Raw genomic sequence first — 13,559 nt, forward strand, 5'->3', positions numbered from 1 at the left:
TTTCTTTCATCAGTGTTTTAAAATTTTCAGCATATAGATTTTGTACATATTTGTGAGACCTGAGTCGACTTTGGGGATGTTGTTGTGAAGGCTACCAGGTGTCCCCACACCACGGCTGCTGGCGTGGAGACACACGGCGGGTCCTGGAGGCCTTTGGAGGGCCCTTCGGGGTTTTCTGTGCAGGCTGTCACGCCAGCCGCACCCGCAGGCAGTTTTATTTCTTCCTTCCCAATCTGTGCACCCCTTGTTTCTTGCTCCCGCCCTGTTGCCTGGCTGAGACTCCGGCGTGGTGTCCGCAAGGAACGGTTGGGGTGCACCAGGCCCTGCACAGTCCTGCGGCCACCAGCCATGCGCCGTGGAGCCCGAGGGCGGCCTGGGTCTGGTGAGGGCCCTTCAGCCGGCTGCGGTGCGCTTCTCTTCCTGGTTTGCTGAGCATCGTCATCACGAGTGTTGGACGTTGAGTTTTGTCACGTGCTAATTCTGCGTTAAAATTATTTTTAAAATGGTGAATCACATTGGTTGATTTTTGAATGTTGCACCAGCTTTGCATTACAGTAATAAAGCACACTTGGTTATGATGTGCTGATATATTGTTGGATTTGACTTCCGAGTATTTTTGTGAAGAATTTTTGTGTCCATGATCATAAGGCATCTCAGCCTTTAGTTTTGTTTTTCTCTTGACGCCTGTGTCTGGTTTCACTACCAGGGTAACACCCTGGAGAATGAGTTGGGAACTGTCTTCTTTTCCGTTTTCTGAGGCTTCTGTGGAATTGGTGTTATTTCTTCTTTAACTCTTTGGTGACTCACTGCCAGTTATCTGGGCCTGGACCTGTCCTCGTGGGAAGATTTCAAACCACAAATTCAGCTTCTTTAATAGGGTCGGGTTTTTCAGATTATCTGTTTTTTCTTGAGGGAGCCACTGTGGCTTGTGTTGGTCACGAGTTGTGTCCATTTCACCCAAGTTGTTTGGCTTATCTGCTTAAAGTTCTTCCTCCTATCCTCTTGCCATCCTCGAATGCCTGCAGCGCTGCCTCCTCTCATTCATGACGGTAACTGTGTCTTCTCTTTTTCCCTGATCAGTCTGCCAGCGGTTTAGCAGTTTAACTGCTGTTCTCGAAGAATAAGCTCTCAGGATTCCAGTTACATGTGCTTTAGGCTGCTTGGCGTGTCCTATAGCTCACTGTGTCATCCATTTTTTAAAATGTTTTTTTTCCTCTGGGTTTCATTTCACTTTATGTTTTTAAAGTCACTCATCTTTTCTTCTGCTATGTCCACTATGCTGTACTTTTCAGTGAAGACGTTCTAGTTTTCATCTCTGGAATTTGATTTTGGTATTTTTGGGTTTTCCTTGCCTCTCGTTAACATACTTGGCTTTTCTGGGCCCTCTAGGTTCTGTTGCATAGTCACATTAATGTGATTGATGTCCTTGTCCGTGTACTGTCATCTGCACCATTTCTGGCTTGGTTTCGGTTCCCTGACTCCCCCACTTTCATCCTGGGCTGTGTCTTCTTTGCTCCCTGGTAATGTTTGATCTGCTGCCAGAGATTAGAAATTTTATCCTACTGGGTGCTAGATGCTCCCATATTTCCCAAAAACGTTGTACACTCTGTTCTGGAACACAGTTAGGATGTTTGGAAGTAGTTGGATCCATTGGGGTCCCACTTTTAGCCTTAGTGCAGTGGGTCCAGGTCAGCCTTGGGTCCAGGGCTGGCAATGCCCTGGGCAGAGGTCCCCTCGGCTCCCTCCCGCCCTGGCTGGTGGCACACGGGGCGGTGCTGCGTGTGCCAGGAGCTGTACTCGCCTGAGCAGGGCCCCTGTGGGTCTCCGTGGCTTTCTCGGCACGCTCGCCCTTGGCACAGTGCGCGTGAGCCCCGCACCCTTGGCCCCTGGACCCCCGGCTCCGTCTTTGCGGTCAGCAGGCCTGGGCTCTGCCTGGGCTCCCCTGCCTGCCCCGAGGCCTGAGGTCCCCAGGCTGGGGGTGGACACCACCTCTGTCTCCCCTCTTTCATGGGTCGCGGTCCTGTGCGGCCTGCAGGGCCTGCAGACGGTCACCACGTGCATCCTGTCGGGTTTCCTTAGCTTGTGAGGTAGGAGGGTGATTCCAGTCCTGTTCCTCCATCTTAGATGTGAAAATTCCAAATCTTGACTGATGATTCATTTGGTTCCTTATTTAAATGATGTCACCTTGTGCTGGCTTCTACTTTTTTTGTTTAAAAGACATATACGGGGGCTGGTCAGCAAAGAGGAAAGCACCTTCTCTGTTGAAAGAAAAGGCTAAACGTATTTAAAATGAGCGGAAACCTTTTCTTGCTAGTCTGCTGTGAGGTGATGGTGTGGAATCGGGTCGTTCTGGGGCTGCTGGCTTCACTGCCACCAAGGAGCCAGCGTTACCCCAACCCGGGGTTCCCTGGAAGCAGCTCCCCAGGGCTCAGCCACTTTAGCTCGATGCTCTTGTCCCATAATCCCAACCTGACCCTCCTCCATGCCGCACCCCCGTCCCGGGTGCCGTGGGGACAGGGCCTTCAGGCTCTGACTTTCGTCGCCTGTCGGTGTCTGTCTGTGGATGGAGGGGCACTGTGTGGGGCCCAGGCACTCATGGAGGGAGCAGTGGGGGGCTCTGAGGGGGGCTGGGCTACCCGCCTGCCCGTCTCTCTCGGGCCTTCTCCAGAAGCTGGAAGATTTCACTCATTTGTTGGGGGCGATGTGGCATTACGGAGGGAGGGGGAGGAGGAGGACAGAAGTGCTTCTGGCCGGGCCCTCTCAGGTACAGTCGAGCTGTCTCGATGCTCTTCAGTGAGGCATGTGCCTCAGCGGGACTTGGGTTTTCTCTCTAATTCGTCTTGAGACTGTTTCATCAGACTTCGGATGAAATTGCCATTTCATAATTCCCAAGCCCAGTGAGCCTTATTGCTCAAGTTAGAAAGGTTTTGAAGTCCTGATGAGGGTCTTTTATAAGACCAGGGGACTGGGGGGAGATGTGAGAGGCGGCCACTGGCTGGAGCTGCTTTACCCCAGGCCCTGTACCAAGCCGAGAGCCAGGGGTCTGTAAGGCTGCGACCTGCTGGGTCAGTTGGGGAGATGGGCGCTGGACATGTGCAGGGGTGGTCAGTGCACTGGGACAGACAGTCATTTAGTTTTGGTCCAGAGGGTGCTCACGCCGATGTGGTCCTTCACCTCCTTGGATACCCATGTGCCCTCAGCACTCTTGCGGGCCTTGGTCCCCTCCCTGGCCAGGTCCGGCTGTGAGGACGCGGGTGTTGGGAGCTGTGTGCCCCGCTGGGACTCAGAGGCTGGCAGCTTTGGGGTCTCGCTGTGGTTCTTGGTGGTTCGGCTCCTTGGCGCATGGTGCTGCTTTACGGTGCCTTTGGCTGGCAGTTCTGGGTCCGTGGCGTGTGGCAGATGCACGTGCTGAGGGATGTTTGTGGAGGGCGGGCACTGCCTCCATGCACGACAGTAAGCGCCGCCCCGCGGGGGCTCACTCAGTCCGTTACGGCAGGTCCACACGGGGGAGGCCAGGCTGCCAGCTCCGAAAGCCACGTCCAGAATTGCGGCCCCGTGAGAGCTCCCGGTGCAGCGCAGTGTGTGTTGTTTAAAAGGCCGAGGGCAAGAGAGAGGCGCACACACCTGCTGGTCTTGGCAGGAGCGGTCCTCAGGGGACGCCCCAGGCTGGCAGTGGTGCTTGCCCCCAGCAGGGGCTGGGGGACCTCACAGAGCTGGGCCCGGGGGTGTCCACTGCTCTGTCCGGTTTCTTTTTCACAGTCTACATACGTTACCTTTCAAAAAAGCTCCTCCGTTATTAGCTTCCCGTCACAGTCACACTAACGTTTTTACAGAACCGGTCGCTAACCCGGACCCGTGAAGCCTCCCGCAGCCACGAGAAGGCGGAGCTCCCCAGCGGAGGGGGCAGGGCGTCTGTTGTCCTTTTGTGGCATAAATGCCTTTGGGAAGCTACAGTTGTGGACATTGATTGTTTCTGATCATAGAATATTAAAAATGTGGAATTTCCGATTCCAGATGTTGACCATTTTGAATACGAGCCTGGCAGTGAGTGTGAGAGCACACGGCGGCAGGTGGCGGCAACACACACAGGGCCCCAGCCTGGGCAGGCAGAGGGTGGGCTTGGCAGGCAGGAGCTGGGGCACGCGGGGCCTGGCGGGCCAGTGTGGAGGGAAGTCATGGGGGACGCGGTCTGTGCAGAACAGGGAGGATGAGGGTTCACGGGGACAGCCATCATGGCGCAAGGAGAGGGCAGACCTGGGACGGACCATCTTGAAAAGGGGTCAGCACGGGGAGAGGGCCTTGGCCATGTTGGGGTCGGTCCCTGTGCTTCCTGTTGGGATTGGGCCGCAGCTGGGAGGGCCTAGCAGGGGCCTGGCGTCCAGCTCTCAGGTCCTTGGGATTCTGTCCGTGTTGCTGTCCTCACTGGTCAGCACGTCAGGATTTTCCCCCAGAAGGCCCCTCTCCACCTAGTTACTGTTCAGCGTGGAGCAGATGATTGATCAAAACTTGGATAGAGTGTATTTTGTAGCCAGAGAACTCCAAATCCAATGACAAACCGAGCTGTAGGCGAGGTCAGTTCACTGGAAGAAGTTTAAAGAGCAAGACCCTTCTCCAGATCCTCTCTGGGCAGCCGAGTTCCGTGCGTCTGGAGTTTGTTGGAGCCGAGAGTCCATGTTGAGCAGCTCTCACAGCCACCGTGCGGCCGCTGCCAGGCTTTTCCCCCTTCAGCCCAGCGTCGGGGCTGGGCTCACCCCATTCCCAAGTGAGAGGCGGGCGCCTGCCGTGTTGGGCCAACAGGCAGACCCCAGGCCCATCCAGGTGGACATGGGATGGGGGGACGGGCACCATCAAGGTGGACTCTGGCCTCCATGGCTAGCTCGGGGGTGCTCGGGCAGCATGTTGCCCCCACACAGTGTCATCTGCTGTCTCTTCGTCCTCGGACACATCACAGAGCTTCTGAAACCCTAGCCCTGGTCTCTGCTGGAGGCTTTTTTCTCCACTGTGGCCTCTGTGGTGGTTCTGTCAGCACGTCCTTAAGTCTTTTCTGCAGCCGTGGCTTTTGCTTCTGACAGGAAAAAGGGCCTTGCTGAACAAAGCAGAGGTGAGCCCAGGAGGTTTCTAATTTTTTTATGTCATTCAAATAAGAAGCGAGCGGGTTGGAAGGTGGTACAGGGGGGTAGGAGCCTCCGAGGAGGCCTGGCGTTGGCATGGCCCAGCCCTCGAGGACCCCCACCCCACGGCTCAGCACCCAGCCCTCAGGGAAGCCCCTCTCAGGCCCAGTGTGGAGGCGCAAGGCAGGCCTGAGGTGGCAGGCTGTCCCTGTAGGCCCGTGGGGCCCAGAGTGTGCCGGGAGGGGTGCAGGTGTCTGCCACTGCATGATGTGCACTTATCTGGATGTTAAATGTCTTTTCAAAACCAGAAAATGTAGTAATTTATTGTTCCTTTACCTCCAAGAGTTCTCTTCTCTCAAAGTTTAGAAATAACATAACTGTCCCGTAAAGCAAAACATGTTAGCGATGTTTAAAGGTTGGGCAGACTCTGGGTTGATGGGGCGCCTTCCACCCCACGTCCTTGTCTTCTTGGTGGCCCCAGAAGCCCCCCAACCATGGAGTGCGCTCATCCCCGCCCCCTGCGTTGGACCTCCTGAACAAGAGGCTGCCACAGCAAGCGAGGCTGGCAGTCGCAAGGCCACAGCCTCCTCTGTCGCTGGCAGGAGCACGCGGGGGTGAGGTTGTATCAGCAAACAGCCTCTCGTGTTCCTCGTCGCGCGTCCCCCACCCCTGAGGGGCCGGCGCTGGCAGCAGAGCTTCCCCCCATGGCGCCCCGTTCTGTCTGTGGTGCTGTTGGGGCACTCGTTGTGGGGCCACCGAGCCATGGAATGTGGCAGCACGGCCAAGGAAACGAATGCTTCGTGGATTTTTACTTATATCTGAACAGCCCACGTGGCTGGTGGCTGCTGGGTCGGACGGCGTGGCTCTAGGCACACTGAGAAACCAGGCCAGCCTCCCACGGCCCAGACCACGTCCTCAGCCAGTGCCGCCCACCGCTGACTGGCCAGCACCCCTCCAACGGCAGGGTCCTGCCCAGGGCCCCCAGGACACCCACCTCACAGGGTCCCCCCAGGACGCCCCAGAGAACCTCCCCCCAGGGCACAGAGGACATGCTGCGTTGGAGCAGGGCAGGGCAGACTCTGAGACCCCTGTCACGAGCTCCCAATGACGTGTTGATACAGCAAAGTCCCTGGCATGGGCGCAGCCGGCTCATTTGAGGGTGAGGAGTCGGAGCTCTGCAGAGAAGAGGCCGCTGTTGAGGAGCTGCCCTTAGTAAAGCACGTGTCCTGATAGAGCGTGGCCTGGCTGTGCCCTCTGTGCGGTCACCGGGGCCGGGCAGCTGCTCCCCTGCCTGTGGAGTTGGGCAGCCGGGGCCTGCGCCAGGGAGGGAGTGAGGAGGGGGTGACTGGGTTCCGCTGGGCACACCTGGAGCTGCGCTGGCCGCAGTGGCCACTTCCCCTGCAGTTATGGCCGTGGTGTGGCCCTCTGCCTGGACCTGCTTCCATCCCGGCGGCACCACACCCCTCTCATCCAGCCTCCGACCCAGCGGGTGCCGCCTGCTCACCGTGTCTTGCTGCCTCCCGGCTGAGCACTGAGCCCGTGCTCCTGGGCAGGGCTGGACGCCCCTGACTGGCATCTGCTGCACCGCAGGGCGTCAGTCCAGGACACACCGCCTAAGGCGTAACTGCCCTCGCGAGGCCAGGCCTGAGCAGAGCCGCCGCCCACATGGGGCTCGGGGAACGGGGAAGGAGGTGCAGGCATCGATCTCCCAGAGGCTGGCCGGTCCTGCCGCTTGGAATCCGCGTTTCAGCTGATGACCTGCTCCTGGCGGCATCACTGTGGGGATTGCATTCACGGAGCCTTCTTCCTGGGAGGTGCGTGACTGTCGTATCTGAGCAGTCTCAGGAAGCCAGCTGAGCATTTCCATGGCCCCCTGGTATCCGGGTACCCCGCCTGGGCGTGGACAGCAAGACATCGTCACATGAGACACAGTCAGCGAGAAGTCTCTCCGTGGGGGAGCGTGTGTCGGGATGGACGGGACTCGTGGTTGATGTGGCTGCCAGGACACTACCCACCGAGTGCCCGCGTCCTCCTCGTCCCTCCCACCTCCCCCCCGGCCTCGATGCTCCCGCACCACCCCGAGCTGTCTGCACACGTGTGTTGGGAGTTGTGACCACAGACCAGTCATCGGTGTGCGTGTGCAGAGGTCAGCCAGGTGGGTTCACACTGAGACGTGGGTACAGCGGGGGTCCGTGTCCCCACATTCAGGGCCCTCGTCCCACCCGTCCGTCCCTGTCAGGCTGCGAGGTCCTGGGGCAGCAGGAGAACCGGACCAGAGGCTGGGAGTTAGGCCCATTGATTGAAAAGGGAAATCAACAAGGAAACGGGTGATTTATCGTAAAGACAGTGACCTTGAGACCAAGGGGAAGCTGTATCTGGAGGCTGGGTGGTGGCCGGTCTTCCTGGCCTGCCTTCCTGCCCGGAGGCGCCCGTCCTGGGTCAGGAGAGGGCACCTCACCTGCGCAGCCCGTGGGCTGGTTCCACACCTGGGCCCTCACCTCCTCCTCTGCCACCCGGACCCGACAGTGCCTCCTCCACGGCTGCCCGCCGGGAAGACGGGCACAGGGGCTCCCTGCTGGGGCCTCGCCCTGAGGGCCCCGGAGTGGATGGCAGGCTGCAGCGAGAACTGGAGGGGGGTCTCAGCCTGGGCGCCGACCAGCTCCTGGGCTTGTGGTTGCTGCCCCCCTCCGTCATCCCATCTGTCCTGATGGGGTCTGTCCCCCCAACAATCATAGCTCGCTGTCCCCCCGTCATCTGTCTGTCCCTTGGCATGTCCCCGTCTCCTGTGCTTCGTCACTCACAGATCAGCGTGGGCATGAGGGTTCCCCGGGTGCAAAGGTGTCCTCGGCCGTGCAGGCGCGGTCGGCCCACCGGCTTGCTCGGTGGACTAGCTGAGGTGCCAAAAGCACTTGGTATGGGGCCGGCACCGAGCAGACGCTCCACAGACACTGCTGTGGCTGCCGTCATCATAGCCCTGGGGTCCTGGCACCCCATATCCTGCACCCCCATGTGACTCCCCCATGCCTTCCAGTTTTGCCTCCCAGAACACAGCCCCCACACACAGATGCCCATTGGGCACACGGGAAGCTGTTGGGAGACCCCACCCAGGAGTCCTTCTCCCCTGAGCCTCTTGTAACCCACTGTCTCCCCATCTCTCTTCTCCTAGGCTCCGTGGGGACCCCCCTGCCGGGAGTTGAGGTGCGCATCGTCTCAGAGAGCCCTCAGAAGGAGCCTGGCGCCTACACCATCCACGCCGAGGGGGACGAGAGTAGGACCAGGGTGGGTGGTGGGTCTGAGCCCGCCGAGAGGGGCCACGAGGGCAGAGGGCAGGGAGGGCAGCTGTGGGCTTGCAGCAGGCCCAGATTGCCCAGGGGCCCTCAAAGGGCTGGCACGGTTCAGGCAACAGTGGCACTTGTCCTGGTATGAGCGGGTGGGCACCAGCATCAGGGTGTTGACGTGGACCCGCTTCTCGTGCACACCCGGGCTTCTCGGTCCCGGAAGTGACAGGTGAGGCCTTGGAGGTGGCAGGGAGAAGGGCAGGGCGCCCGGGGGCAGAGCCTACCTTGGGGGAGGGGGCACAGCAGGGGCTCAGGACACAGGATGGGGGGCTGACAGGAGGCTGGGCACAGGCAGCTCTGGTCGCCTCCTCCCCACACACTGAGCCCCTCACTGCATTGGCTCATTCCTCAGCTGTCGGGCAGACCCAGAGAGCCCCTTTACCTGAGCCGTGCACCCCGAGACCCCCGCAGTCCCTTGCCTACCAGCCTTCCCGCCACTTACCAGAGACATGAGTGTTCTGCTTGTTTTTAGTTTAAGTAAGTTTAACTGCACCGTGTGTGTGTTTTGAAATTTCTCCTTTTGTCCAGTATCATGTTCATAAAATTCATTCTGTTTCCTGTGGGTCGTAGTTTCCACTTAGGGGATATTTCACACAATGCAGTGGTAAACTTTTTTGTACCTGCCCACCTGGGTGTGTGTGTTTGTGAGCCTGTCCACCTGTGGGCCTGTCTACCTGTGTGCATCTACCTGTGAGCCCATTCACCTGTGTTTATCTACCTGTGAGCCCATCCACCTGTGTACATCTACCTGTGAGCCTCTCCACCTGTGAGCCCATCCACCTGTGTGCATCTACCTGTGAGCCTGTCCACCTGTGTGCATCTACCTGAGAGCCCATCCACCTGTGTGCATCTGCCTGTGAGCCTGTCCACCTGTAAGCCCATCCACCTGTGTGCATCTGCCTGTGAGCCCATCCACCTGTGTGCATCTACCTGTGAGCCTGTCCACCTGTGAGCCCATCCACCTGTGTGCATCCACCTGTGAACCTGTCCACCTGTGTGCACAGACAGGCATTTCTGCAGAGGGCCTGGGAGTGGGCCAGCTCTCCCAGCGCAGCCCAGCGGTTTTCCCCACCCTCTGCCGGGCCGCACTGCAGCCTGCCCAGGGGGCCTTGGTGCTAGACCCGCTGCGCACGGGCCGTGTCTGCGGTGGGGTCTCCTTCTTCCCACATGAACTTCCTGGGTGGCAAGTTACTCTCTTCCTGTATCTTTCCATGTACATGTATGTCATCTGTATTTCTCTCTTTATTGAGGTGCCTTTTACCTATTTTTGAGTCTTTTGCCCATATCTCTCTTGGGCTGTCTTTTATTTGCGCATTTATCATCTGACTACACTGCGTCCAGGGGAGCCATCTGCGGTGCTGCACCCCGTGTCACCGACTCTCCAGGCTGCGGCCATTGGACTCCTGTCACATACTGGGCTCCTGTCACATGCTCGGCAGGGGCTCCTGGTGCCACATAGCTGCACTTGGGCAGCATCTTGTCACCTAGAGGCGCCTGCTCGTGCCCTTTCTTATCTTCACTCCACGCATGGCTGCGGTGGGGCTGGGCGCCCCATCCCCTTGGTGCCTCCTGGGACCACGGCCCCAGCCCATACCCCATGTTAGTGCTGGAGCTGGGCCCTGAGCCCTCTGGACATCAGCCTTACCGGGTGTGGCTGGGTGGCTGTTCTCCCTCTGACGTGAGCCACTCCTGTGCTTGCCGGCTTTCTGGCACCTGCCTAGACTTGGAGTTTCGGGGCTTCAGAGCGCATGGGAAGGTGGGATGCTGCTGCTCTCAAACCTGTGCCCGACCTCACAGCCTCTTTATGAGGTTGGAATCTCTGACCTCCATGGAAGTGAGGGCTTGGTTGCCTCCCATGCGTGGTTTTTGTTCTGCTGACCTGGTGGGGACAAACAGGTAGCAAGCTGACCCTGAAGCCAGCATGAAGGGTCCAGGACCTCAGGCTCTGGAACAAGACGTCACTGTGAGGGCCAGGAGGAAGACAGTTCATCCTCCGTGATGTAACTTCCTCCTTCATTAGCTTTAAAGCAGTTTGAAGCCCACCTCCTCCCACCCTGACTTCTAGGCCGTCCCAGGGCTCTGCTCTGTCCTCGCTCCTTCTGTCCCCCCTGGTACCTGGTGATCCCGTGGAGAGCACTGCCGACCCCTGAGCCCATCACTCCGATTTCCCTCTTAGCTTGTTTAACACCCTCTGAAAACACTGTGCCCTCCCCTCTGGCTGCACCTGATTGGACAGCCCCGGAGCACTGCTTGTCCTTGGTCTGCCCGCCTCTGACCATCTGTGGCCTCTCCCTGGGCTTGGGGTCGGTCCTGGGGTCAGGAGCTGCACCTGCGTCCCCCCACCATCGTTGTGGCCTGGCTGTGCCCCCTCTTGGTCCACAGAAAGGAGGTGGCTGAGCAGTTGGTCTGCTGGGATACTGCTCTCTGGCCCTTCGGGCAGCAGACCCTACGTGGCCTTGACCCTTTTCTCCAGGGGCACTGCCCGGCCCTGGTCTCAGCCCCTGCAAGCTCCTGCAGCCCCTGCACCCCCCTCCTCCCCACTGGGGCACGGCCTCTGTTGTTTTTTTTTTTTTGTTCTTAATGTATTTTTTATTGTGAACTTTAACATATGTGCCTAATAGTGATAACTTTCAAAGGATGATTTCACAAGTAGAGAACAAATCTCAAAGAATGTCATGGGTCACAGTTCCACAACTTCAGCCGTTTCCATTATTGTAAAATATAATATACAGACAAAGAGGTGTCATCTCTCTACATACAGCTCAACAAGCAGTCACACAGGTAATTTCAGACATTGTCATGGGTTACAGTTCTGCAGTTTCCGTTCTTTCCGTAGTATAAGATACAGGGTATGTACAGAAAGGTGAAGACTTTCAAAGCGCAATTGAACGAGTAGCTATAGAGCAAATGTCAAAAGATGTTATAGGTTACAGATCCACCACGTCATTTACCTCCTTCCAGCTATTCCAGCATCTAAAAAGTATATATGTTTATATGAAGTTTCAGTGTTCAATCTTTTCTTGTTTATTACTACCCTTTCCTCTCACTTAATCTCTTTCTCCATCTTCAGGGGTGTCTAGGCCGTGAGTACCCCAACTTGTTCATATTGAAAGGGGCTGTCAGCAGTATGGGGAAGGAGGCTGGATCTGATTGTTCTAAAAGATGCTGTTGCCTCTGGATTTTAGGACTTGTCTGGCATAGGAATGCTCTGGTGGACTTAAGTTTCTGAGAGATAAAACTAAGTGATTGAGTCTTTTATAGAATCTCAGGAGGGACCTAGGTATTTGGGGACTACTTTTGGTAAAGGCATGGCGTACTGTGGCCGTTTGGGATGCCTAGCTGGAGCTTGCATGAGAGAAACCTCCAGGGTAGCCTCTCAACTCTATTTGGGATCTCTCTGCCATTGTGACCTCAGCTTGTTACCTTTTTTCTCCCCCTTTTGTTCAATAGGCATTTTCAATCCCTCGCTGCCAGGGCCGGGCTCATTCCTGGAAGTCGTGTCCCATGTCGCCTGGGAGATTCGTTCCCCTGGGAGTCATGTCCTTCGTGGGGGAGGTTAATGAATTTATTTGCCAAGTTGAGCTTAGAGAAAGGCCACATCTGAGCAACAAAAGAGGCTCCCTGGAGGTGCCTCTCAGGCATAATTATGGGAGGGCTCAGCCTCCCATTTACAACCCTAAGTTTCACAAGAACAAGCTTCAAGTTGAGGGCTTGACTTATTAAGTAGGAGGTTCCTAACTTCATTTAATATATATTCTATCCCAAGATAAACAGTCAGTTTCTTACATTATTTTCCTTTAGTTGCATAGTCGTCGTCACTCTCACGTCCTCTGGGTTTAATTGGAGCGTGTTCCACCTTTGTGGCTCCCACCAGCTTTCCCGTTGTCTCCAGGCCAAGACTCACACGGAAGCACTGTGTTTCCGCCTCCCTTGCAGAGCAGGATGGGTTAGCTCCCCTGCAGAGCTGCAGTTTGCATTGTTTACTGCAATGCATGTCTCATGCACTGCAGCTCCCCAGCTGGCTCCAGCCTGCAAACTTTGAAACATTTTGGAGGTTCTCTATGTTTTTATTCTTTTATTTTTTAAAACTGCTCACTTACACGAGAGCCAAGCACCAGCCTGGGGAGTGGGGGTCTCAGTAGGTAAGTGGCTGCACAGCTGAGTTGAGCACCACCCGTCCACGGGGGCCGGGGCGCATTTCCTCTCGCTGATGGTGTGGAGATGCACAGCCAGGCAGGTTCTCTTTATTTCCCCCCTTCAAAAAAATCAGTTATCTTGCTGTCCATCCATATGCCAGCTGTCACTCTGGACAGCAGACTGCTCCCTATGGCCACCGCGCTCGCCTGCCCTCCTCCAGCCACCACTTCCTCCCAGGGCCCCCTCGTTGCTGCCATCTGTCACCCAGAAAGCCGCCAACTGCTGCTCTGCCTGTAAAGGGGTGCCAGGGCCCCCCCACAGTAGCAAACCATCTGGTTGCAGGCTCCTTGCCGTTGGGAGCAGATTTTCTTTCTCCACCAAGAGCTAGCCAGGAGGCGGCTCTGACCCTAAAGGGGGAATCTTCCCACTGAAAAGCAGAGCCATTCCCCCTGCCTTGCTGCGGCCTGTGCAGGCCTCGCTTTCCCAACTAAGACCAGAGCCTGTCTGCCCCAAACACCTTTCCAGGGTGTTGAGTGAGTCAGGGCACTGGAGCCTTATGGCTTCTTCTGTGCACAAAAACAATGTCCTTCGGGCCTGGCTGGGAGGGCGCCTTCCCCACAGAAATCGTGCCGGCTGCCACAGCCTCCAGCCTGGACACACTTCCCTGGGTTCCAGGTGGCTCCTTTGAGCACAAGACACGCTCCTGTGCCCCCCAGGCCCATCAGAAGGGGGTGCTGGGCCAAGTCAGGAGCTTCTGGGACAGGTGCACCCCACTACCCTCCCTGCCTGCCCCCTGCCGTCCCTCAGCCCCTGCTGCAGTGCCCAGTCCTGCCTGGACACGTGGCTGACCCACTGGGTTCCAGCCTCCTCTCCACAGAGGGACCAGAGCCAGACTTCCCGTTCAAAAGTGCTGGGAATGTGAGTGTGTCAGAGAATTTAGCAGCTGTCAGGAATTCCATCTGGGGGTCTTTCA

General features: G+C 57.2%; 1 protein-coding gene across 10 annotated transcripts in view; it reads left to right on the forward strand.

Moving 5' to 3' along the window:
• Positions 1 to 13,559, forward strand: part of ACSF3 (acyl-CoA synthetase family member 3) — a 66,959-nt gene that overhangs the window by 16,497 nt on the left and 36,903 nt on the right. For all 10 annotated transcript variants that reach the window (XR_005213783.1, XR_005213785.1, XR_005213784.1 and 7 more), the window contains exon 6: positions 8,278 to 8,390. Coding sequence is in view for 6 of the 10 variants with exons in the window: in XM_037815638.1 (XP_037671566.1) it covers positions 8,278 to 8,390 (113 nt within the window). In the remaining 4 variants the exon portion in view is untranslated. The remainder of the gene's footprint in view (positions 1 to 8,277; positions 8,391 to 13,559) is intronic.

The sequence above is a fragment of the Choloepus didactylus genome, chromosome 22 (assembly GCF_015220235.1).
Source record: "Choloepus didactylus isolate mChoDid1 chromosome 22, mChoDid1.pri, whole genome shotgun sequence".
In the NCBI taxonomy this organism is placed as follows: Eukaryota; Metazoa; Chordata; class Mammalia; order Pilosa; family Megalonychidae; genus Choloepus; species Choloepus didactylus.